The sequence below is a fragment of the Narcine bancroftii genome, chromosome 10 (genome assembly GCF_036971445.1).
Source record: "Narcine bancroftii isolate sNarBan1 chromosome 10, sNarBan1.hap1, whole genome shotgun sequence".
NCBI lineage: Eukaryota > Metazoa > Chordata > Chondrichthyes > Torpediniformes > Narcinidae > Narcine > Narcine bancroftii.
The window spans coordinates 35,379,425-35,407,342 of NC_091478.1; the positions used below are offsets into that span (position 1 = coordinate 35,379,425).

The window sequence follows — 27,918 nt, forward strand, 5'->3', positions numbered from 1 at the left end:
ATTCAAGTTTATGGGCCATTTCAATCTTAGTGCCATATTCCTGCAATATCCTTATATTGCAGAATGTCCCCGAAGTCTGCAAGGCTGTTTTAAATGAACATAATCAATCATTGAATGAGTCTGCGAGTCTTCGTACCAGATTCTTATTCTGGGGTAAAACATCCAACCTCCAACTAACTTGCTGAGTTATACTCACAGCTTTAAGGCAGACACAGACTCTTCAGCCCAATATGTCCATGCCAACCAAGCTAGTCCCTATTTGTCTGTGTTAGCCCACATCTCTTAATCTTTCTGATTCATGCCTAAATACATTTTAAATTTTAGAATTATTCCTGCTTCCACCACTTTCTCTGAGAGCTTGTTCCATATATACATCCTGGTGTAACTTTGCCCTTATTCATTTTAAAATCTATCTGCCACTTCTTGGCCCACTTCCCCAATAAATTGAGATCTGTTGTAATCTTAAGATATTCTGCTTCACTGTTCACTACACCATCAATACTGGTGTCATCCAAATGCTTACTATCATGTTAAGTATGTTGTCCTCCCTTTTAATCATTTGAACAGTGGTGTCAGCACCAATTCCTGCAGTGCACCACTGGTCACAGGCCTTCAATCTGAATCATAACCCTCAACTACCATCCTCGGACTCCTATCAATCAAATTTGTATCCAATTGGCCAGCTCACCCTGCATCCCATGCACTCTGATCTCCCAGACCAGCCTACCATGCAATTCCTTGTGAAAAGCTTTACCAATGTCCATGGAGGCATTTACTGCCCTGCCTTCAATCTTCCTGGTCTGGTCCTTTAATTCCTAAGTATTTTAAAATTTTAATAAGATTTCTTCATTCTTTGAAGAATTTAATTCTGGTTTAGTCTTTGTTTACATAGTAAATCCACTCTCCCAGGATGCAGTTTGGTGAATCTTTATGGGATATACAGTAAATATTTTAGTTAAGACAAATGTATATAATAGGTGTGGCTTCAGCAACACCTTGTATAATTACAATGAGACAGCTTTACAACGAGACAATTTATGTGGAAGTCTAAAGTCCATGTGTCATTTGCCTTCCTAATTGCTTGCTGCAGCCACATGCTAGCTTTCAGTGAAATTTGTGCAGACACCTAGGCCCCTTTGATTATCGACAGTTCTCGATCTGCTATTAAAAATAAATTTTCTTTTTTTTTGCACTCAAGTGAATCTCAAGCTTTCTTTCCTCATTCTATTACTTGTCATATTCTTGGACACTCAATTTGCTTGCCAGTCAATCTGAAGCTTTTTATTTTGAACACACCCTCTGCCCTACTCGTAAATCAATCTGGTTTTGTATCAACAATAAACTTTGAAATAGAACATTTAACCTCCTCAGCAAAAGTGTTCAATAATTGGGGCCCAAGGAGTTGTTTTCTGATCGAACAAAGAAGCTGGAGAGACTCAGCAGGCCAGGCAGCATCTTATGGAGATAAGTGGTCAGTCAGCATTTCAGGTCGGGACTCTGTCGAGAGAATGATTTTTCTGAACGTTCATTATTACTCTACTATTTTCTTACCACTGATAACAGATGAATAACTCTCGCTTACACTTGCTTTATTTCTTATACAGCAATGTAAATGTCAAAGGTGAAAAGAAATGAATATACTTTTCCCAAAGCAATATTTTCAAAAAGCTGGAATGTCGGTACTTTACAAATACCACTTAGTTGTCCTTCAGCTGTGAGTTCTTATATTTATATTATGATTTAGACACAAATATAAGCAGAAGCTTGCAGATTATATAAAAATTACCAATATATTTGACAGTGAAAAACTAAATTGCAGGAAGGTATTTAAATGCACTTACAGAGAGGTGAAGGAATGCATAACTGGCTGCAAGCCTGGAACAGGAGAACAGAAGAATCAGAATGCATACATAGTAAATGATTTTCAAGAAAGGAAGACTAATTATATTTTAATTCATTTTTAGGATGAAACCATCAATGGCTTGGCCAAGATTAATGATCCATCTCTAAAAGGTTCAGGTGCTGGCAAGCCATCTTCCCAAAGCACAGAAGTCCTTCTGAAGATAATCCTGATGCCAGAGCATCGTAGAAGTTCCAGAATTGAGAGGGATGACAGTACATTTCCAAGTCAAGTGGGTGAAAGTGTGTGCAATTCAACAGATGGCATACTGTCCATGCTTAGGACTGTACATTATACAAGAGAATGCAGGAGATTCACAAGGGTGTTTCCATAATGAGAATTCCATTCTGAGCAATGCTATTTTGGGGCTTGAATTGAGATTTACTCACGTTGTATAGAATTATAAGAGACCAAATCATAATGAAGAGGAAGGACTTGCTTTTCTTGGTCAAACGGCCAAAAACATGGTACATATATGCAGGGCAACTAAGAGAATTGCTTCATGCAAAGTACTGTTGGGGGTGGGGGGGGTAAAGAGGGCGGTCAGAGTTACTCATTACCTTAAAAAAAAATCACAGCTTTCATCTCATGTATCCAATTGAGCACTTGAGAGCTGCAGCCAGAAATGGAATCGGCCTAACCTCAGCATTGTGAATCGAAGGCTTCCTCCCAAAGTGTTGACAAATAGAATCAGTGTAGATTGGTAACTGTTCAATATGATAGGCCAAAAGGCCCATTTCTGTGCAGTTTGACTACCTGCTCAAAAATTCTGCAAGCTTTAAGTCTTCCAAATATTTGATTCATTGGCTTGACAATTATATACCATGATAGGCTCCGTGCAAATACAATTTGTTACTTCTTTATAAAATTTTCTGCATGACAACCACCCAAACGTTTGAGTCCATATATTTGGGTGGCAGTTAGTATAGCAGTTAGCACAACACTGTTACAGCCTGTGATTGGGACAGGGGTTTGAATCCTGTGCTGTCTGCAAGGAGCTTGTATGTCTTCTCCTTGTCTGCATGGGGTTTTCCCGTGGGGCTGCGGTTTCCTCCCATCATTCAACATGTACGGGGGGGGGGGGGGTTGTAGGTTAATTCAGTGTCATTGGGCAGCATGGGCTCGTGGGCCAAAATGGATTACCATGCTGTTATGTCTAAATTGAAAATGATTTCACTTACCAAGTAGCTTCTCAACAGACCAGCCTACCATGCAATTCCTTGTGAAAAGCTTTACCAATGTCCATGGAGGCATTTACTGCCCTGCCTTCAATCTTCCTGGTCTGGTCCTTTAATTCCTAAGTATTTTAAAATTTTATAATCTAAATTCACCTGAAATACAGGAAACTGCAATTGAAACAATTATTTGGGCTAGAGTTATGATTACACCCATCAAGAAATTTTATTTTGCCATTTTCTTCTGGTATCTTGGTCTGCAACCAGTTTCTTAATACATGACAAGAACACACACACTGATCAGTTTATATGCTCAGTTGAATTTTTAAATTTGGAGTTAAGCAATATTCACCAAAATATGTAGAGCTGAAATTAAATCACACCTTTGGAAACAAGGAAAGCAGGTTTTGAGACACTAAAAATTATTTCAGAGTATTGATTGGAGTAATTGATTGGAGCATGGTCTCCTCAAAAATAACTTACTGCAGCTCAAAGTGAAAATATGTAGGAATCATTTCTATGGTCATGCTCCCAATACGATTTTGGATTGGGGCCTAATTCTATTGTATGTTAAAGGAGAAGCAAAATGGTTGCAGATTCTAAAACAGATACAATTGTGTAGCAGTAACCACCACAACCCGCCCGCCCAGTTCTCCCCACTGCCTAACCTCCAAGAACATTATGATTAAAAAAATGCAATTCAAAAGCTCTTAACTCTGCCTTGACAGTACTAGAAAGAGAAGTAATTTTTTTTTTTGCTTAATTACTGGTCAAATCATATCAGTAGAAGACAGATTGTCCAAAAATAAGACCAATTATACCAAATAAATACTTCAAGCTTGTGGTATTTCTGAAAAATAATGTTCCAACTTTGATTAGAATCAGAATTTATTGTTATGCCATTTATATCAACCACCTTACAAAAAAAAGTCGAAGTAAGGCAATGTCTGTGATTCATTGTTCATTCAGGAATCTGGTGGCAGAGGGGGAAGAAGTTGTCCTTGTGCCCCTGGGTGCTCGTCTTCGGACTCCTACATCTTTTTCCCTGATGGTAGGAGAGTGAAGAGGGCCTGGGCTTGGTGGTGGGCTGATTTCTTAAGACACCTCCACTTGTAGTTGTCCTCAATGGCCTGGTGCTCATGATGTTGCAGGTCGAGTTAACAATCCTCTGGAGTTCTTTTTTGTTCTTAGCACTGGCAGTGATGCAGCCAGAATGCTCTCCACGGTACACCTGTGGAAGTTTGAGAGTCTTCAGTGCCATACTGAATTTCCACAAAGTATAGCCATTGGCGAGCCTTTGAGATGGCATCAACATGGAGGATCTGTCCTGGAGCCTCTGAGATGCTGACACCCAGAAATTTGAAGTTCTTGAACCTCTCCACTGCTGACCCCTCGATGAGGACTGTTTCTTGTACTCCTAATTTCCTCCTGAAGTCCACGATCAACTACCTGGCTTTGCTAATGTTGAGTGCAAGGTTCCTGTTGTGACACCACTCAATGAGCTGATCCATCTCCCTCCTGTACGCTTCCTCATTACCATGTGATTCCGCTGACGAGGGCGATAACATTGGCAAATTTATAGATAGCATTGGAATTGTGCCGAGCCACACAGTCATGGGAAATTTGAACCAACCCAATGGAAAAAGATTAGTAAATTTAATGTACGCAAACATTATATCATAGTACACTTGAAAACTAACTGAAACCTTACATCCAATTTGATAATGGAAAGTATGTACAAGGTATGAAAATAATGATACCCCATAAACCTCATCATGGGTGAATGATCACATCATGGCTTCAACTGCTCCTTGAAATTGCACATAATTTATAAAATAGTTATGTTCAAGAGAACAAGAGGTTTGGGAGATGGAAAAAGGCACAACTTTGTAAAACATCAAGTGTGTAACATGTTCAGAATTCTGCTTGGGCAAGCCCATGTTCACAGGCTAGAGAGGCATGGCACAGTAACAGTAACTCAAGAATCCAAAGTAAAATATTGTTTACAGAGAGAAATAGTAGCTGGATAATTGTAAATCTTCAGATACAGGTTATAATGGTCCATGGAGTGGAGGAATCTGAAAATTAATTAAATAGTAAAGCACTTCAACAAGGTTGAACATATAGATCAAATCTTAATAGATCAAAAATTAATACGTAGTTAATATGGTTTTATTATTAAAAATATTGAGCTGCTTGTTAACTGTCAATAGGAACTGTTGTCCTGCAAAAATGTCACTGCTCTATTCTTATGAATCACCTTGTATTATGCATTTCCAGCATAACTTTAAAGTGAATAATGACTAGTTCCAGAAAACAACTCCCGTAGCATTTATCCCAGAACTGCCATTGATCATTAAGACAAATACCTGGGTGTCAAAAGCAACCCCCAATTCAAAAAAGACCAAGGCAACTACCACTGGTCAGGCATCAGTAACCGACAAAAGTAATGGAATGTAAACCAAGATTGAGGAACACTTAGAAGAATCTTGAAAGCACCAGCAAACAAAGCATTGAAAAGGATAACAGGCTAACTGATACCTGCTTTGAAGTGATAGCAAAGCTTATGATAAAATTTGCCAAAAAATGAGAATCCTACATGAAAAATTACCAGGCATACTTGAAATGCAAGTCTCTCTCTTGAACTTTTGATCCTCGTGAATCCACATCAGCTAGATTTACACCGTTTTAACACATCTCCATTGATTAGCATGCAAAATCTTGTTGATTTCTTAAATCAAGTAAATTGTTATAATAAGAGATATTGAACCTACATGAAAAAATTGTAAATCAAAAAGTAAATCAAGAATATTTGCCTCGGGAACAAAATGCCCACCTTACAAATATCTAAAAAAAATGTTTGGTAAATTCAGTTTTACCTCCAATTGTTCAAAGGAAGCAAAATTGTTACAAATAAAAAGGTCTTTAAAATATTTAATATGCAATCTGTGCCAGTTATTAAAGGCAGTATCTTGCAAAGAAGGTTGAAAAAGCTAGCAAGAGAAAAGTTCTTAAATACAAAAAACTTTCTAAATTGTGTCCATATTCTCAAACTATGTTTAAATATTGAACTATCAGTTAACGTATGAGGAAGATAAAAAGGACTCTAAAATTGCCAATAAAAGTATTTGTAAAATTTCATTTCATTTCTACCCATGAAGGGTGTTCGACCAAATTATCAAAATGTAACAAAAGGATTAACTTAAGAATAATGACCGCCCAATAATATAATCTAAAATTAGGAATTCCCAATCCACCATTCCTTTTAACTTTTTGAAGATGAGCTTTATCCGTGAGGATGCCATACGTCAGAAAATATAAGGAAGTCAAGTGAATCAAAAAAAGATTTTGGGATGAAAATTGGTAGGGATTGAAAGAGGTATAAAAATTTAGGTTAAATATTCATTTTAATAGAATTAATATGACCAGTGAAAGTGACCATCTTGATAATAATAATTTAACTTGATTAAATCGAGTGGAAAAACTTTCCTGACAAAAACAGTGAATCTTTCATTCTCTGAGGTTTGGGATTCCATTTGTAACCTGATTAATACGACCTCCCTTTGTGCATGGACATTGCTTATTGCAACTTAAAATGGACCATAGAAAACACGTCTAAAGTTCAATTATATCGTTTTTATTCTGATATAAACGCTGTATGTGACAAATGTAAAATTGCTGAGGCTTATTTGATTCACATGTTTTGGACTTGCCCTAGCTTAAAAAAATTTTGGAAAGGTATTTTTCAAACATTATCAGTGATTCTCATGGTTAAATTGGAACCTTGCCCTTTAATTGCTCTTTCTGAATCATTTCAAGATGATGACGTTTTATTGACTTCAACTCAAAACCAAATTTTATCTTTTACTTTGATAGCCAGACGTGCAATTTTGATGAAATGGAAAGATAAAACTATGCCATTAAATATTCAAATGCTAATTTCTAAAAGACATGGGGCCCTTCATGGACCATCACCACAACCTAAAGTTTTAATAAGCTTATGTTAAGTGATGACAGTCTGTTTCCAGGGTGTCATCACTTGATACCCACACGTTAGTTTTTTTTTCCAATCTTGTAGGGGTTTTGAATTAACAAGGTTCTTTTCTTTTTCTTGTCATTTGTATTTCAATATATATTTGTAGTGTTTAATTTTTGTATTATTGCAAACTTCAACAAAAAAATCTTAAAAAAAATGCAAGTCAAAGTGTGCAAATAGCTAAGAAACCTGAAAGGGAATTATGGGAACTTGTGAGATGAGGAAGTAGTCATGCTGCAAAGCTCAGAATTACTAGCTTCTAATGTAAAGGAACAAATGAGCTTTGAGAAGCAAAGCACAAATAATGATGATGAATTGGAAAGCCAGAGATTTGTCAATAAGTTTGCACACAAAAGTGCTGGATAAACTCAGCAAGCCATGCAGCATCTGTCGAAGCAAAGGGCTAGGGTTATCCAACCCTGCCATTGTAAGATTTCAATACATCAACCTCTGACTTCAACTGTTTTAACTTATATGGGGAAATCAGATGAATAAGCTCCAGGGTCGATTAGTTACAATATGTAGTAACGATGGGGCTAAATGTGCTGACGCTGAAAAGGAGCAAAAGTACATTGTGTGGACGCTAAACATCTGCACGAAAACACAGGAGAGGTGAATGGCAGAAAATTGGTAATGGAATCTTTCATAGGAAGAATAACGAAAAGCAGCTTTTTATTTAAATAGAGGCACCTGAATGTTACTGTAGATTGAGATCTATGTGTGCATTGTAGAACAAACTTGATGGGCAGGTGCAGAAAGTAATTTAAAAAGCAATAGAAATGTAGCCCTGATAACATTTTTACTGCCCAAAGGATTGACAAAACCACAACTGACACATCACATTGGGTTTTGGTTCTTGAGCAGTCCCTGGGATTGAAGTCGACTGATTCCCTTTCCAGATTTCCGGATCGCAGATTCTGATTTATTTCAAGAGTACATGCATGCCACCACATACAACCCTGAGATTCCTTTTTCCTGCAGGCACGGCAAAATTACCACTAATTGGCAGTGCAAAAAATAAACTGTACACAGTGCAAAACATGTAAACAAAGAACTGTAAACAAACTGACTGTGTGATAGAGAGGACAAAAAGAAAATCAATAAAGTGCACAAGAGTCCTTAAATCAGTCCCTGATCGAGTTTAACGTTGAGGAGTCTGATGGTGGAGGGGTAGCAGCGGTTCCTGAACCAGGTGGTGTGAGTCTTGTGGCACTATACCTTTTTCCTGATGGCAGCAACGAGAACAGAGCGAGTGCTAAGTGGTGATGGTCTTTGATGATTGCTGCTGCTCTCCCACGGCAGCATTCCCTGTAGATGTGCTCAATAGTGAGGAGGGTTTTGCCTGTGATATCCTGAGCTGTATCCACTCTTGGATTACTTTATACTCGGGGTATTGGTGTTTCCATACCAGACTGTGATGCAGCAGGTAGCAGTTTCTACCACACCTGTAGAAACTTGCCAGGGTTTCTGATGTCATACCAAACCTCTGCAAACTCCTGAGGAAATGGAGGTGCTGACATGCTTTTTTCACAATGCCATTGGTCCGTTGAGTCCTGGAAAGATCCTCCGAGATTGTAACAGCCACGAACTTAAATTTGTTCTCCCTCTCCATCTCTGATCCCCCCAATGATCACTGGATTGTATACCTCTGGTTTTCCTTTCCTGTAGTCAACCATCAGCTCCTTAGTTTTGGATCTGAGAAGGTAAATGAAGTCAACCATCAGCTCCTTAGTTTTGGATCTGAGAAGATCAATGAAGTCAGTACAAGAAATGCAGTGTCTTCCACAGATGCAGCAATTTGGTTGCGTAATTTGTGACATGGAGAGCTTTATTCACATCATCTACCCAGGGCTTGTGTACGTTGGACAGATAGCCATTAAATTCTTGATACTTTTCAGAATGTTCCTCAGCTTTGACCAGCTGTGTGGCAGTGGTCCTCAGGGTTCGATATGGTTGCTGCAATCCTTCCATTAATCAGGTTGCCTCTGCCCCTGGCAACTCAGAACAGTTAAAAACACAATGCTGGAGAAACTCAGCAGGTCAAACTGTGTCCTTTATATAGCAAAACTAAAGATATATAACTGACATTCTGGGCTTGAGCTCATCAAAGTATGGGAAAATATCAGCAGGCATCTGAATAAAAGGGTAAGGGGCAGGCGTGGTTGCAAAGACAGAAGGTAAAAGGTGAAGGGGAGGAGGGATGGCTTGGTGAGAGGGAATGGGGTGGAGAGCAGACAGAGGAAAGGGAAGTGGGGGGGGGGGAATAGCAGTTTAGCAGAAACCGGAAAAGTCTATGTTAATTATCTCTGGCTGGAGAATGCCTAGAAGGAAAATCATGTGCTGTTCCTCTAATTTACCTGTGGTCTTAATGGGATAATACCGGAGGCCATGGACAGACAAGAGCTCAATCAGTGGATATGAGAACGACAGCAGAAGAGCAAAGCTGAGAAGTGATGGGGGAAGGGGCAACTCTCTGAATGGGAGGGGAAGGTGGTGGGGGGGGGGGTGCTGGAGGAAAGGGGTCCATTGGAAACTGGAGAAGTTGGTATTATTGCCATTTGGTTGGAGAGTGCCCAGGTACAACAGCAAGTGCTGCTTCTCCAATCTGTGGGCACTCTCCAACCAGTTGGCAACGCCATCAACTTCTCCGGATTCTGTTGTGCCCCACCCGTGTCCCCTCTCCTAGGGGAAAGAAAAAGTGCTCCATGTCACAAATTATGCAACTAAACCACCCAGTCAGCTACAACCTGCTCCATCCATGGAAGAGCTTGCATTTCCTGCACTGACCTCATTAGCCATCTCAGAACCCAGAACCCTGCTTCATTCCCAAGGGACTATCCAAGAACCAAAACCCTACGTGATATTTCAGTGTGGTCTTCAGAACCCTTGTACAACTGAAGCAACATTTTTCAATGCCCATTCTTCTTGCAATCAAGGACAAGCTTCTATTGCATTCTAAATGACTTTCTGCACCTACACATCAATTTTCTATATTTTACAATGCACACCCAGATTCCTCTAAACAGTAACATTCTAAGATCTCTTTAAACAATAGGCATTTTATTTTAACTCTTACTAAAGTAGTTAACTACATACTTTTCTTTAAAGAAACAGATTCCATTACTGCCCACTGCCCTATCCTATGTTTCCTTGCAGATGTTCAGTGCCCACACAATGTACTCTTTGCTCCTTTCTTTTTAATCTTTTAAATTCTGGAAATAATGCAAAAATGAAACATACAATGGCTTCAAGTGCACAAGAACCAAATATTAATGCAGGAAGAGTCAAAACACCTGGATTTTTCAGCTGTGAAGCAATCTGGAGAAACATTCAAGAGTATTAAGTAGTTGTGGCAAGGCAAGTTCAAAATTCCAATTCTTGTTAAATCAGAATTTACCAAGTTAAAAACACATCATAAATTTCAAACTGGCAAACACGAGAAGATTGAGGAGCAATAGAAAATCATATTTCATGCATAGAAACTAGTACATTAAATGGACCTCTGGGTAGGAAAATAATTCCAAAACACATGCATTTTCTTGTTGGTAAAAACAAGAATGTAAAGGTAAAAACAAATCTTGTTAAAATGGTGGAAATACAAGTGATAGGATACAGTGGCATTTTTACTTATACCCATCACATTTATCTGCCATCCACAAATCTCGGAAAAGGCAACCTTAAAAACTGGAGGCCTTTTGTATTTTCTCCTACAAATTGTACATTGAGCAAATAAAAACAATGAAAACAACACCATTCAAAAAGGAATATTTAAAGTTAAATACTATAACTATTGCCCAATGAGAAGAATGAGACTTTAATCGGTTTTAAGTGGAGTTTATAACAGTAAGATAAAGGGCTGTTAACAACACATACAATAACAAATGGACATTGGATGTTATGAGGCATCAATAACCTGTACAATTTACATTTATTGGTTTACCTTTTGTGTATTCTCAGTGCATAGCATTACACACAGAGCAAATAGCTGCACAGCACAATAGTATCTTTAACAGGCTGAAATGGAAAAGGCTGTTTTACAAGCCGAAAATATATTTTTGTATACATCTATGAGAAACAAAATCCAAATCTGAACAGGCAGAGCAACAGGCAGCTTTGTCCTACACTGCAGTGAAGCCCCTTTATAGTGCACAGTTCCATCTTTTCCATCTGCATGCATGATGACAAAATTTTGAACAGTATTTTAAGTAAACAAGAGGCACTTCGTGGCAACCACAGGCTTTGTTAAACATATTGCACAAATCAGGTATTACTAATGAAATGGACTTTCACACTGGCACCTTATGAATATTTTAAAGCTGAAACTTGGATATTTGATGTTGCCTGTGAAATCCACTTGGCCCATACCTTGTGCCACAGTGCAGGACCCCTGAGGCTACCCATGCAACTGCCCTTTTATGATTTACTGTGGCAAATATAATTCAGTGGGGCTACAGATGACTAAAGATGGCCAAATAAATTCCTTTACAGTGATGCTGTCAACAAACAATTTCAGACATTAAGCTGCTGCACATCCAAAGAATTGATTTTTATTAAGCATATAGTCTGGAAACTCAAGAGAGATAATCTGCAGAATGTATTTACCAGACTAATTATGAATACTGTCATAAATAAAGAGACTGGACAACTTTCAAAGTAACACATGTCTGACTCTACAAGGATGGTATCAATACAAGAATATGAAAACATACTATTGCCACCTTTTCCACCATCAGCATGCAAGCCTTTGGAAGGTTTGGAAAAGTTGTTTATGGACCCCGATACACCCTCTATTTTCAACAGAAAATGAAAAAAAATTCTTACAGTGCTAAAGCCCAGTACAATATGCAGCTGCTCTTACCCCGGCTCCTTAGCATTCCAAGTGACACTGAGAATTTAATTTTCAGTGTTCTGAAGATGAAAGGGCCGTCTCTTTGCCCCCTAATGTTAAAGGGAAAATAAAGCTGTATAAATACTTTGCCTGAAGCCAAGCTAAGTATTTCCAAGGCATGTAAGGCAGGAAAGTTTTCCTTCACTTGTTTTTGTGCACCTTTTACAAACCGGCTTTTATTGCCTGCTCCTGGTTGTCAAAATTTTCTTTTATCAATATAAAAATAAGATTTAGATAACTGGTAAACTTCTTTATGAATGATATACATAAGGAAACTCTTCAAAAGTGGCATGTCTCAAATGTTCAGTTATTAGCTAAAAGAAAGGAACAGATTTTGAAGGGTGGGAAAAACAAAAATTAAGGAAAGCTCCACCAATAAAAGAAAACTGTCAACAGAAGCTTGTAATTTGATCTCTAAACCTGCATTCCTTCCCTCTTGAGCTATATTTGTCCATTTCTCTTTCACTGCAAAACTCATGCTCTTCACATTAGCTTTTAGACAGTTTTAAAGCACCACTACAAATAAAGATTGAAAAGATTTGTGGTTTATAGCAAAACAGACACCAGAACTGAAACATCTAGACACTAACCAACACTAAATGTTTTGGGAAGTTACTTCCAGTCCAAGCTGGACACAATGTTTGTAATTGTAGTTGTCCATCACCAAATGGCCAAGCATAATAAATTTTGTGCTGAAGTAAAGAAAATAACAGGTACTATTTAATGCATTAACCCTCAAGCAAAATACAGGTTTCCCAGCTGAAACAGTCTTGATCTCTGTCCTTTAAAAGAGAACATAAAAGAAATCTCACATCAGACTTTTACCATGTCTATCCAACTCCATGTGGCTGGGCCTCATGGGAGTATGCAGTTCTATTTTTTGACAATTACAGGAAATGACGACAACTACCGGTTTAACACTTTAACTAAGTCACAAGCGACTTCATTTCATGCTGTTACAGATGAGGAACGTCTCAACAGCTTCCTAGAATATGAATACAAAACCCCTTAATTTTCATGTTAAAACTTTGTGACTTTGCCAAGATCATTTTTTTTCCTGTTGAAACATTGGCTACAATTTCTGTTTACTTCCACACAACATTATGTACATGACATGTGCCACCCGACATGCCGCATACTCCCAATCCAAATTTTGTCCTTACCATGGATCATATGCCAATATGAGATGTGGAGAAAGAAGGCATCTTGCCAGAAGGAATAAAACAGCTAGAACTACACAAACGTAATGAAGTTATACAGATACTGACTTAAAGTCCAAAACAGTACTAACAAAAGAGTGATCAACTTCAAGCACTGGCCTTGGTTACACAGGACATCATAGAGCAGCACCAATTAAAATAATTCTAGCTAACTTATTAAATCATTGTAAAATTCTCTTTTTTACATTAACTGTCATACTTTGAGCGGGCATGCTGCCACATTTATAAAATTGAGCCATTTTACCAAGGGACTCTATCTTGAGACATCCCTTAGAAAAGGAAGGAAAAAACTTGAAAATTTGCCCTACATCGACTCCACCATCTGTACATCTGTGGACCAGCAGTTCTTTTTGTCCAAGGTTCAAGCCTCCTCCCAGAAAGAATTTCTTAATCCAGCTGCCTTTTCGAGCACCAGTGTGCTTTAAAAGCACAAAAAGCAAGCACCAGTAGAGCAGCCAATTACACAATTTGCCAGGTTTAAATGCCTTGCATCAAGATGCAAAAAGCTGTCGGTGGTACTGGAACCAGACTATGGATTTTTTTTTTCCTTTCTATTCATCCTCTTTAATCCCCTTTTCACCAAAAAAAAAACATGCATTTTATGCAAACCATTTCCAAAATCCTCCTGGCTGATAACAGACTGATCTGCTGTTAAATGGATTGAAAGAGGCAGGGGCTTAAACCTTTGTACAGGTAAGTGAGCACCTACTGTTGGCAACATAACACAAATGGAAAAAAATTTCCTACGTCCACACCAGATCTGTCTCCACTTTTTATAAAACTGGAATTAAATGGGAAAGTGCCTTTTATTCCTGATTGCGCTTTTATGTGTTATTTGACACAACGTGTATATACATATCTACGCAATCATTTTTCATTGGACAACAGTGTCAAAACCTCGCGGATGCAGGTGTATGGGGCTAAACGACGTTGGTCAGGAAAAGATCATTGTTCCTATAATTGGTGTAGCATTTTACTTGACACATTGTCCTATTGCCATTAAAAAGGTACTTGCTTTCAGTTTATTCAAGTGTGTTTCCTTTTTCTTGCAGTTTTAATTTTTCCATAAAAATATTTCAGACTTTTGTTATCTGCGTATGCTGATCTTCATCAAAAGGTTCATTCTCTGGGTCAGAGTCAGTGGTATCTGAGTATCTATAGTCCTCTGGTTCATTATCACTAACATCTGGTGTTACTGTGGTTGAACTGTTGCCCATGGGATGTTGTCGTTCCTCTACAGTTTTTGTGAATAACAGCTTCACCTGCATTGCACAAGGATACAAAATAATCAATCATTAAAATTACTTCACATTAACTTACACTGAGCTAATTTTGATATTCAGAAATTTTGATAGAAATTACATTGGACAATGAAGATTTTTCTTCCTGAACACTTTTGGATGTATTTTATGGATTTTTGGGCGGCTGATCACGAAAATAATCTTGAAAAAATCCCATCATGTATCATTTCTTTTTTAGATATAACCTATTTTTGAGATTTCCTGTCATACTTTTAACATGCTTCAAGCATCCAAAACCATGAAGAGCAAGATGATCACTGAAAGTTCATTTTCTGCATTTGTACTTGGACTTCTTCCCTGCTGATCTGGTGACAAACCTAGTGAAAGGTTCACCAGGACATTGTGACAATAGAAAAGCAACTGGAATCCATCAATACTGGTCAATGATTGTTGGACACTGACACAAGAGGCCACAGATGTTGAGTATAAACTAAAATTAGCTGCAAAACATGTTTAGGTCAGTTGAACTAATGCAATGTGCAAGCATCATTATTCAATTAAAAATACAACATTCAATAAAAGTGTCCTTGTGATACAGCAAATGTGAAATGATCTTTGTATTCCCAATTTTTTTTCAGGAAGCAAATCTTTTGAAAAAAATTGTCCAGTTTTATCAATAAACAATTTGCTTTTATTATTCTTCTGCCTTTTTAAACATTTCCAATCTTGCTTTAAAAGAAACATTCCAACTTGATAAGGGAGATCAAGAGTAGAGGTGTGGTAACAAAATGTATCCATGAAACAATTAATTTGCAATCACTTTCCACCGTACAAAATACAAAACCAAATTTGTGCTTAAAACTGGTATTCTCCACACACATGTACACAATATGCACATCTCCAAGGAAAGTAGCCTTTGTGGCATCCCAGCTACCAAGTCAGATAATGGTATAAAGAAATAAAAAGCCTATTATCTGAACAAATACGGGATGCTGATACCAGAGAACTATCACTAGAGTTCTATGAACAGTTCTGGTCACGCAGCTATAACGATAAGAAGGATGTCATTAAGTTGAAAAAGGTGTAGAAAGGTGTTACCAAGTCTGGAAGTCTTCTGTCACAAGGAGGGGCTGAATCTGGAGTTCCCTCTGGAAATGAGGAGCTTTCCACATTCCTCTCCCCCCCCCCCCCCACCCCACCCCACCATACACAGAAGAAGGAAGGTATGTGGTATGACTTGCCAAAGGAAATAATACAATTTCAGCGTTTAAAAAATATTTACAGGTTCATGGATAGGAAATATTTAGGAGGGTTATGGGCTAAATACAGGCAAATGTGACTTCCTCAGGTGGGCAACTTAGCTGGCATGGAAAATGACCCTTTTTATGCTGTAAAGGGACTAACAGTTGTATCAGAAATGAATTAGACCTCCGTGCTATTTTATTTTAACAGTTTCTGATACAGAACAATTCAGTATGATATCCTTATTTCTGAGTGGCCCAAAACTCTGCAATTTGGCTTCATCAACTCTTCAGGCAATCCACTGCATATTCTAACTGTTTTGTACAGATATACCTTGACTTAATTTGATCAACTTATTTTAATGTCATAAAGTTCTGGATTCCTTTGAATGTATTCTATTGACTTAACCTTCATTGCATTTCACAATACACAATGAAAAATATATACACCAGCATATGCAATGACTTAACAATATGCTAATTCTTCCACAAAATTGTAAACCAAAAATTATGGCATTTAAGACATTTTTTTTAAAAATTTTAGAGTTACAAATTTCTTATTCCTCGAAGAATTGTCAAAAAGAATAAACAAATGGCACTTAAAATTTGTTATTAAATTGAGTTGCATAGTTTTTCCTCTCTTTCACATGGATCGGAGTTTCGATCGGAGTTTTTCACTAAACATGCCAAACACCAAACTTTTCACACAGGAACAAAACACTCAGCAGGGAAATTAATGATCCTCTTCATTATTCCATCACAATATGCAAATGAATTAAACCAAAGGTAATCCTAAACATGGAGATAAAAAGTGATCAAATATAATAAAATTAGTAGTGAACTGCTACAAGGGAAAAATGATGGTGCAACACCATTAATTAAAAAGGGGACTAAATTTCTCACAAATTTTAAAATCAACAAAAAATAGATTTGGTAATATACTTGACCAATATGTTTTATTTTATTTTATTTTATTTATCATTTATTGTTCATCCTTAATTAATTGCCTTTAAGATAAAATGCAAGCTGCTGTTTTGGACCACTGAAGTACTTTTGGTGAAGGTATTCCAACAGTGGTCTTTGGAAGGGATTTCTTGCATTTAGATTCAGGCGAACAAGGGTGGCTGTTTTTTTTTCTAAATCAGGTATGCAACTTGTGGGCAAGTTTGAAGACAAAAGTATTTCCATTCGCTTGCCTGCTATTTTCCTTCTTGATGGTGGAGTTCGCAGGTTTTGGATCTGCTATTAGAACAGCCAAACCAATGCAACCACTGGAGTGCTTTCCTCTTAAAGCCTGTTGACTTCTATTTTACTGGGATTCCTGGATGCCACAGTTAAAGACTACCTTGATATCAAGGGCATCACTCTCGTCTCATCTCCAATCTTGGGCTGATGTAACCACCTAGTCAATTGGAATTCTTCACAATATTCACTTTCTTGCTAAGTATCATAGCCTGCCAATCTTGAAACTAGCACTTCAATAAAACCCCATCCTGGGTCAAGCCACCATCCATTTCTTAGCTCAGCAGACAGCCAATCTTACTTTTTGAGAAGAAACCAAGTTGAAATGGGACAGCAGCCTGAGCCGATAAACTCCTAAATGTATGGAGGTAGGTAAACCAGATCCAAACCTAACATACATGACTATTGGTTCCTTTCACAATTGGTTGGGCAAGTAGACAGAGCAATACTGGACCTAAAAGTTCTGAGATAATAAAAGCATGAACAAGATTTCAGCAGGCCAATAAATAAGACAGGGAATATTATGGAAGTGGAAGTAGAATGTTTTCAAGGATGCATACACTAAAGTACTGGAAATACTCAGCAAATCACAAATCATCCATAGGAAGTAAAAGGTCATCAACGTTTCCCCACGAAGGTCTCAAGCCTTAAACCGTTACTTCCTATGGATGTTGCGTGACCTGCTGAGTTTCTCCAGCACTTTTTTGTATTGCATGAGACCCCAGAATCTGCAGATTTCCTTGTTTTTGGTGGATGTATATTCAGCTCAGAAACACTTTAAAACAAAAAAAAAATGCTAGAAACAATTAGTGTCAGTGAGCCTGTGCGAAAAGAGAAATAAACTTCTCTTACAAAGAGTCTTTGACCTCAAGAAAAAACTTTTGCACTTTGCATAGCTGTATGATCTGTGTTTATAACATTTGTTTTTATTTCAGATTTTCTAGTATTTGCAGTGTTTCATTATCATTTGTTCATTTTCTTTTATTTTTTTCCCAGATGGTTTGTCACACAATCGAGTTCATGCATTTACTTTAGTGTGGTAAACTTTATTCTGAATGCCTTTTGTAGCCTTCCAAGCATTTTCCCAAGATTCTTATGTCATCAATAACATTTCTAGATTGTGCTCCCCGTATACACGACCAAGTAACCTATATCTATATAGATCAAAAGTTGACCATTAAGCCCACACAAAAAAAGAAACACCAATTTATCTTGAATTTTTTCCTCCTTACCATTCAACTTTGAAATAGCTGTTGCATTTGCCTTAAATTTTCTAAAATACTTCTACTTTATTAAATGACCTCTGAAAGTTGTGTGCACTCTAACTAACAGGACTCAACAAGAGTTGCAGCGCTTTTAAAATATGTGTATGGAGAATGTCTTGGTTCAATCTAGATACATTAATATATTTTGCCATTTCATTAGGCATCTCACTGGTGTCATGATAATGAATATGTATGAGATGTACCGGAAGTCACGTGGTATGAGAGAGAGATAAGAACACAAGCAGGAGAACAAAAGGAAACCGGAAAATAAAGACAACGGAGAAGTTTACCTGATAAACTTGTGTTTAATGTTTTATTAACTTCACATTTCGGGCCACAAATGTGACAGTGGCGACGAGGATGAAAGAAGCTTGAAGAAAATTAAAGACTAAACAAGATTACAGAGGATTGCAGACAACTTCAAGGTGATAAGAATTTTCTCTGTGACTCAGTACTTTTGGGGCTGAAATATTTCCTCATGGCTGGTGCAAACTGTGACTTTCTAACACATAGTAGAATTGCTCATTTTGACCCGACTGGTGATGCAAGCACTGTAAGTGTGAAGTGGAAGGCATGGCTGGAAGAATTTGAATCCTACGCCGACAGTCGTGGCCTATTTCTAGATACCGGTACTGTTGAACAAAAAGCGCAGAGAAGGGCGTTACTTCTTTTCACTGCAGGACCCTCAGTTCGGGAAAAATTTAAGACACTTTTGAATACTGGAAGAAAGGATGAGTACCGGAAAGCGGTAGATGCATTAAATGCACACTATGTAGTGACACCAAATGCTACATTTCAACGCCATTTGTTTCGGAGAACGAGACAAGAAGATGGCCAGACAATTGCTCAGTACGTGACGAGACTACGCCAGCTAGCTGTTGGATGCAATTACATGCCAGCTGATTTGGACAACCAATTACTGGATCAAGTCGTACAGCACTGCAGATCAGATAAACTCAGAAGACGTCTACTGGAAAGAGGGAGTGAGTTGGAACTCACCGATGCTTTAACCATTGCTGCTGCATTAGAGGTTGTTGAAGGGCAATTTCATACCATGTCCCTGAAAGACAACTCAAGCCAGCAAATTAAGAGGCTCTCACATCGCCATAATCAGCCAAGATATACGCCGACACAGGACGTGGAGTGTTATCGATGTGGAAACCGAGGTCACTTTGGAAAAGATCCATATTGCCCGGCCAAAGGCAAAGTTTGCAAAAAGTGTGGAGGCAAGGACCACTTTGCAAAGAAGTGCAAAAGCAAGTCCAATGCAGACCAGAAGAGGAAGAGTACAACTTCCAAAGGCAAAGCCTGGGGGAAAGGAAAGTATCCTGGAAAGAAAGATACCATTCGCCAGATAGACGGTGACGATGATGATACCCAGGAGGAACAGAGTTGTTACCAACTTACGTTGAATGATGTACATCATGAGAAGGTCCCAGTGATCATTGGTGGAGTGACAGTGCAGGTCATTGTAGACTCAGGCAGTGACAGTAATGTGATTGATCGACATTTATGGGAGAAGTTGAAAAGGAAGAAGATCATCTGTACCTCAAAGAAGTGTTCCAAGAAACTGTATCCATACACAGCAACAAAGCCATTGCAGACCATTGGATGTTTTACTGCAACTGTTGAAGCTGGAGATAAGTACACCGAAGCAGAGTTTATGGTCATAGAAGAGAGGGGAGAACCATTGCTGAGTAGAAGCACAGCGCAAGACCTGGCAATACTTCATATTGGAGCTTGTGTCAATTCAATTCAGTCATACGAGGATATGAAGCAAGAATTCCCCGCAGTCTTCCAAGGAGTAGGAAAGCTGAAAGGTCGACAATTGAAGCTAGCGGTAGATGAAACGGTCAAACCCAAGGCACAACCAATGCGCCGAACTCCGTTTGGACTTCGTGGGGAAGTCGAAGACAAAATTAAAGAATTGATCGAACAAGACATTATTGAACCGGTGGAACATTCGACACAATGGGTCAGTCCAGTAGTGATTGTGCCCAAACAAAAGGGTGACATAAGACTATGTGTTGACATGAGAATGGCCAATGAAGCTATAATTAGAGAACGACATCCTATACCAACAGTGGAAGAAATACTTCAAGAACTAACTACCAGCAAGGTATTCTCAAAAATTGATCTGAAATGGGGCTATCATCAATTAGAGCTGGATCCAGGATCCCGAGATGTGACAACATTTGTGACCCACTGTGGATTGTATCGTTACAAGAGACTATCATTTGGAATTAATGCAGCTTCGGAGATCTACCAGTATGAAATCCATCGAGTGATTCAAGGCATTCCTGGAGTTGCCAACATTTCTGACGACATCATAGTCCATGCACCAACGAAGGAAGAGCATGACAAACGGTTGAGGCATGTACTATCTAGAATACAGGAGGCAGGCCTTACCGTGAATGGAAACAAGTGCCAGTTCGGTGTGTCAGAAATGGACTTCATGGGACACAGACTTACAAGGAAAGGACTAAACCCTGCAGAGGCCAAGGTGAAAGCTATTGAAGAGGCACGTGCACCTCAGAACGCAACAGAGGTGAGGAATTTCCTAGGATTGGTCAATTTTTGTGCAAAGTTCATTCCTAATTTTGCTACAGTGGCAGAACCACTAAGGAAACTAACCAGGAAAGGTGTACCTTTTCATTTTGGATCGGAGCAAAAGAAAACGTTCACAGCGCTGAAGCAAAGCCTGACAGATGCAAAAACTCTTGGTTATTACGATCCGGCGGCATCAACCAAAGTCATAGCGGATGCCAGCCCGGTTGGTTTAGGAGCCGTGTTGGTCCAGATGCATGATGGAGGACCAAGAATCATTACCTATGCCAGCAGATCGTTATCAGATGTGGAAAGAAGATACTCTCAGACAGAGAAAGAAGCACTCGGACTTGTATGGGCCTGTGAGAGGTTCCATGCATATTTATACGGCATTGAATTTGAACTCATCACAGATCATAAGCCATTAGAGGTGATCTATGCACCTAGATCCATCCAAACCATGTGCCAGAATAGAGAGATGGGTACTCAGACTACAACCCTACAAATATAAAGTAATCCACATTGCAGGGAAAGCAAACATTGCAGATCCGCTGTCCAGATTGGTGAAGGATGGAGGTCCACAATCCAAGTCAGAATTGGGAACAGAAACAGAGAGCTTTGTACGCTTCGTAGCTATTCAGGCGACACCGAAAGCTGTGACTACGAAGGAGGTCGAGAGAGAATCCGAACGTGATCCAGAACTCAAGGAAGTAAGAGAATGCATACAGAGTGGACAATGGGACAAGTGTACTCACAAGGATTACATTCCCATTAGATACGAACTTTTTTGCATCGGACAGTGTGTATTGAGAGGTTGCAGATTGGTGATTCCGCAAAGATTGAGACCGAAGATTGTATCCTTAGCGCATGAAGGACACCTAGGCATTGTTGGTACCAAGCAAAACCTCAGGACCAAGGTATGGTGGCCAAGTTGTGATAAAGACGCCGAGAGATTTGTTAAAACTTGTCACGGATGTCAAATCACAAGTAGGAGTAATCCGCCAGAACCGATCCGGAGTACGCAACTTCCGACAGGACCATGGATCGACGTAGCTGTTGATTTTCTAGGATCTTTACCGACGGGTGAATCAATTATGGTAGTGATAGATTATTACAGCAGATACTATGAGTACGTGGTGTTGAAGTCCACAACCACTGAAAAAAACAATACAAGCATTAGCAGAGATATTCGCAAGATATGGATTACCTGTTACATTATACTCTGACAATGGTCCACAATTCATTTCAGAGACATTTACGGAATACATGAGGACCACAGGTATCCACCATCATAAAGTAACTCTGAAATGGCCGCAAGCCAATGGAGAAGTAGAGAGACAAAATCAGTCCATTGAAAAACGATTGAGAATTGCACACGCAGAAGGACAAAATTGGCGAGAAGCATTGCTATCTTATGTGGCTGTCTATCGAGCAACGCCTCATGCAACCACTGGAAAAAGTCCTGCAGAAGCATTTTTTGGGAGAAAAATCCGCACAAAAATGCCAGAAATAAAGGAAATCCGAGATGATCAGGAGATGAGGGACCACGATGCTGAAAAGAAAGGTGCAGCAAAGCTGTACACAGATTCGAAACGTGGAGCCAAGTACTCAGACATCATGCCAGGAGATAATGTTCTAGTGAGGCATGAAACTGGTGGTAAGCTAGACACACCTTATTACCATCAACCCTATACTGTCGTATCCAGAAGTGGCAGTATGGTGACAGTCAAGTCTCCGACTGGAGTCCTGTATAAGAGAAATGTATCAAGTGTAAAAAGGTACCAGTCCAGAGATACATCGAGCGAAGAGGTTGAAAGGCCAATACGAGATGCTGAAACTGAGAGACCTGATGATGTTCCAGAGGCAGTTACCAGCACTCCTGATGAAGTGACTAGAGCGCCAGAAACACCCGAAGCCATGGTGAGCAGTATGTCCGACGCCGAGAGTGAACAACCGAGAAGCGACGACAATATCGCAGGCAGGCCGAAACGAAACCGGAAAGTGCCCAAACGATACGAAGACTTTGTGCCATAGTTTTAATAAGAACTTTGGGACAGTATTTTAATCTTATATCATAAAGTGCATGTATGAGTGCTGTAGGAAGTAAATTTTATGTAGGTGAGTCATAGCATTACCATTAGTTACGATGTTTGTATGTTTCCGAGGGATATTGATAAGTGAAGGTAAAGTTTATTTCTGATTAAAGGAGGGATGTCATGATAATGAATATGTATGAGATATACCAGAAGTCACGTGGTATGAGAGAGAGATAAGAACACAAGCAGGAGAACAAAAGGAAACCGGAAAATAAAGACAACGGAGAAGTTTACCTGATAAACTTGTGTTTAATGTTTTATTAACTTCACATTTCGGGCTACAAATGTGACAACTGGCTCTACACAAAGCACTGGAACACTTGGACAGCAAAGCTGCTCCTTATCGAATACAGTTCAGCATTTTACACCATCATCCCGTCAAAACTGATCAGCAAAGTCCAAGACCTGGGACTCAATACCCCACTGGGTAATTGGATCCTGGATTTCCTCATGACTGGAGCACAATCCGTGAGGATTGGCAAGAACATCACACAAACTCCATCAGTACCGGAGCACCACGGGCCTGCTCTTCTTGTAAAACACCTATGACTGTGTAGCTCAGTACAACAATACCACCATCCACAAATTTGCTGATGAGACCACGGTAGTGGTTTATATAAGGGATGATGAGTTAGCATACAAGAGGGAGATTTAAAAACTTGGCTGAATGGTGCACCAGTAACAACCTCACACTCAATTTCACCAAAACTAAGGAGTTGATTGTTGACTTCAGGAATGGAAAACCAGAGGTATACAATCCAGAGATGATTGGGGAAATCAGATAGAGAGGGTGACTAAATTTAAGTTCTTGAGTGTCTCTATCTTGAAGGATCTTTCCTAGACAATACACACATTATGAAGAAAACACGTCAGTGCCTCTACATCCTCAGAAGTTGGCAGAGATTTGTTACGACATCAAAAACCCTGGGAAATTTCTACAGTTGTGTGGTGGAAAGTGTGACCGGCTGCATCACGGTTTGGTATGGGGACATCATACTCCTGAGCGCAAAGCTCTGAAAAGTAAATGCAGCCCAGGACATCACACGTAAAACCCTCTCCACCATCAACAACTTCTACAGGGAACGCTGCCATTGGAGAGCAGCAGCAATCATCAAGGATCCCCACCAACCAGCACACACTCTGTTCTCGCTGCTACCATCAGGAAAGAGGTACAAGTGCCACAAGACTCGCACTACCAGGTTTGGGAACAGTTGCTGCCCCCTCCACCATCAGACTCCTCAACAATAAACTCAAGCAGGGACTCATTTAAGGACTCTTACTTGTGCACTTTATTGATTTTTGCACAGTTTAGATTCTTAATTTGTTTACTAGGGTATGTTGAGGTTTTTTTTTTGCGCTACCAATAAGTGGTAATTCTGACTCAACCACAGGGGGAAAAAAAATCTTAAGCAGGCTTTAAGTGAACATTTCTTGCATGATTAAGATTCTGTTCAATAAAAATCAGGATACAAAGTTAACACTTATATTTTAAATGATGAATCATATTGCTATATTGGAATTTTCTATGTGACAACAGTTGCATCTGCAATTTGAATTCCCATGAAACAGGGGAACTTGGTTTTATTTAAAATTCAGATTTTGTTTAATTGTGGAGCTTTGAATATACTATTCTCAGTGCTTGACAAATGCAAAAGTTTAATATAATTGGCACAAAAGAGCAATGAATTGAAAAATCAAAGAAGGACAAGTGAAGCTTTGGGCAAGAAATTAGGATCTGGAGTCAACAGTAGGAAACAATTAGGATCTGGAGTCAACAGTAGGAAGCAATTAGGATCTGGAGTCAACAGTAGGAAACAATGGAAGCAAATTTTATACTGTTTTCCACAGGATTGAGAAGAAAAATCAGGAACTATAGAGGACTGTGACTAATCAGAAAGCTCTTTTAAATTTTTGCTATGCACACAAGAATATTTCAGATTTTCTGTGCTCCAAAACTGGTCCTTGTTTAAAATGATTGGAACCAAATTTTGAAAGGAGGGCATAATGCTCAGGTGTTACATATGTGTGCATTTACACAAAGCCAATGAGGATAAATTCTATCCTTCAATTCCATGAACCTGCAACTTTAATAACTTTGGGGAATGTATTTAAATGTTCAATGCCACAATTAACCTTCCTTAGTTAACATGATGTGATTGTTAGAAGAGGTGCCAGTGAAGCAGCAGCAAGTGGCCTCACCAATAATAAACAGCAACAATTTTAAAACAAATTCACAAACAACTCTCAAAATTTGTTTCAACTGGTCTTGATTGAGCTAAAGGTATCCCAGAGGTATTCAAATTTTTTTAATATGCAAGTTGCTGAGATGAAATATTAAGCTCCAATAAAATTCTGTAAATTAAGAAATATCATATTTAATTCATCACCATAAAGCTGGTAAACATAACAGGGTACAAGCTCTGAAGATCAAGTATAAAATAATTCTGTGTGTACTGGGAAAAAGCAACAAGTATAATGTTATAACATTTATTATTTCCCATTTTATATGGAGGAGAAACATTACCAACCTTGAAATTCGGTGAGAAGTATCTGTTGGCCTTGTCTTTATTTGCTTTGTCAAGTTCATTTTTAGTTAATGTGAGAGCCAGATATTCCTTGTCATTATCTGTACGCCAACCATCATCATCCTTGTCTGAAACTACGCTGCCATTTTCTACTTTATCTAAGTTCTCATTTGGTTGTGGGATGAAGAATGTATTTATCCAGAAATGGAACATTTTATCCTGAAGAAAGAAAGATTTTTTTTTGTCAGCAAACATGAAAATGAGCTTCACTAAAAAAGAGCTTCACTTAAACCATACGTTTGCCGACTGTGAAACCAACGTTTTATCGTATGCAATTATGAAATAAACCAGCACTGAATCTACCTTGTTCTTTGAAAGGTTAGGAGGCAGGGTTTGAGCAGAAAACCATAACTGATTTCTATTTAAGATAGAAATGACACCAGAGGCACTTATTTTTAATATTTTAAGAACTTGTTTCAGCACAAGCTGTAAAAAAATTCTAGCGCAAATTTCAGAGATATTAACTGATGCTTTCAACAGTAATTTCAGATTCTAGAAATGTTGAGAAATATAAAGATTAATGAATTCCAGCTGCCAAGCAGTCTTTACCCTCTTCTGGATGTCTGAATATTTTTCTTACTATGCAGAGGAAAGACACCAAAGGAAAATGCACACGGCTATGAGGAACAATAACTGAAACTGAACATAAACTAAACAATTTCAAAATGGTATTTTTTGGAGATACAATCAGTCCCCAGGTTACGAACGTCTTGGTTACGAACAACTCGCACTTACAAACGGGCTGTTCCCCAATTCATGCATGCACATAATTGTTCCCAAATTCGCACGCGCGTATATCGGCGCATAATGCACATTGTACCCCCAATTGGTGCATGTGCATTATGCCCCAATACTTCACGAACGCTAAATAAGAACCGTAAGTACTTGTTCCACCTTGTGAACAAATTCAGTTTATAGACAGGCCTAGGTAACGGAACTCTTTCATAACCTGGGGATTGCCTGTACTGTAATTAATTAAGAACTTATACATACAAGATGCTCATACAGACCTGGCTGAAGATGGCATAGGATGCTGCATGTCCTAGAGGAGAGAAAAAGCAACAGGAGGTGGTGCAACTATCTGTCCCACTATTTTTCATCATTTTAACACAAGAACCGGTAAATTCAGGGTTTCTGTGTGTCAGTGAAATAAAGAAAAATACCCAAATATTTTTCCAATAGCTCAGTAAATTTACTGTCAGTGAAACTTAATTCCCACTTTTTGCCCAATTAACTGATGTCAGTAAAAACATGGCAGGAGTGTTAAAAGTAAACCTTTGTGGAACAAGGTTGGGGAAGAGAACTGTATCTATGATGCTATTCCCAATTGTTATTTTGCAGCTCCAACTGAAAACAGCACACTGGAGAATATGGGGATTGGGGGAGTGGAGAAAAGATTCTGAAGAGTGAACCTCTCAATTCAATGGCCTGCTGGCATTCAAATCAGAGGTGGGCATACAAATCCATGGCTACCTCAAACACCGGTGCTTGAGGAGAAATAACAATTCAGTGACAGCAAGTGAAACCATGAACAAGAATAAAATGAAGTCCTCTTTCCTATTGACAAATCACTTTTTCATGGTCAGAGAGCAAAAACGGCCTTAGATTTTAAAAAAGAACCAATAGTTTCCAAAAAACAATTAAAATCCAGATTACTTTTTAATAATTTGATTGTTTGCACTGATTAGTTATCAATTTACAAAATTATCCCATGGGCAAAGACTTCCTCTGTTACATGCAACAAAACTACAGAACAATACACAAGTAACACACTTGCAATTTTACTATATAAAGTACAAAGTTCTTTGAAAGGTACCAAGTCATTTTAGGACAGCAGGACTGCAATAAATAAATCTCATTGTTCTTGACTGAATTCAAGAACAACAATCTATAATTTACATTGTAGACTGGACAATCCAAGTTACACATGACAATTCTCTCTATAATATCCAGGGTGCATGCATCATTGCTACAAGCTACTTTAAAAAAGCTTGCACAAATGCAAATATACTCGAGTTCAGGGAACCAATGTTAATCTTAAAGTCTAAAGAATATTAAGTATTCTCAAAATGAGCAATTAAATACAGACCAACTGGGACAGTTAGCATAATGTTATTCCAGTGCCAGCAATCTAGGTTCAAATCTGGCAGTGTTTGTAAGGAATTTGTACATTCTTCCCATGACTTGTGGGTTTCCTCCCAGGTTTGAAAGGTGTACAGGTTAATTGGTGTAGAGGCATATATCAGGAGGCTTTTTATCATCTACAATTCAGGATTCAACACATTTTCATTTCAAATTTGATCAGCAAACTCCAAGGCCTGGGATTCAACACCCCACTGTGTAATTGGCTCCTGGATTTCCTCATGTTCTTACCAATCACCACTGATTGTGGTCTGGACATCTCCCTCACAAATCCATCAGTACCAGAGCACCACAGAACTGCATTCTTACCTGTTCTACGCACTTTACACATAACTTTGTG

General features: G+C 38.7%; 1 protein-coding gene across 8 annotated transcripts in view; it reads right to left on the minus strand.

Annotated features, from left to right (window-relative positions):
• ptenb (phosphatase and tensin homolog B) overlaps window positions 1–27,918 on the minus strand; it is a 133,970-nt gene that overhangs the window by 7,440 nt on the left and 98,612 nt on the right. For 7 of the 8 annotated variants that reach the window (XM_069900640.1, XM_069900645.1, XM_069900641.1 and 4 more), the window contains 2 exons: window positions 25,380–25,595; window positions 10,925–14,481 (listed from right to left, as the gene is read on the minus strand). In XM_069900640.1, the coding sequence (XP_069756741.1) occupies window positions 14,296–14,481; window positions 25,380–25,595 (402 nt within the window). In that variant the 3' untranslated portion in view covers window positions 10,925–14,295. Of the gene's footprint in view, window positions 1–10,924; window positions 14,482–25,379; window positions 25,596–27,918 lie in introns of those variants that run through there. The other variant, XR_011345540.1, reaches the window with a different exon arrangement.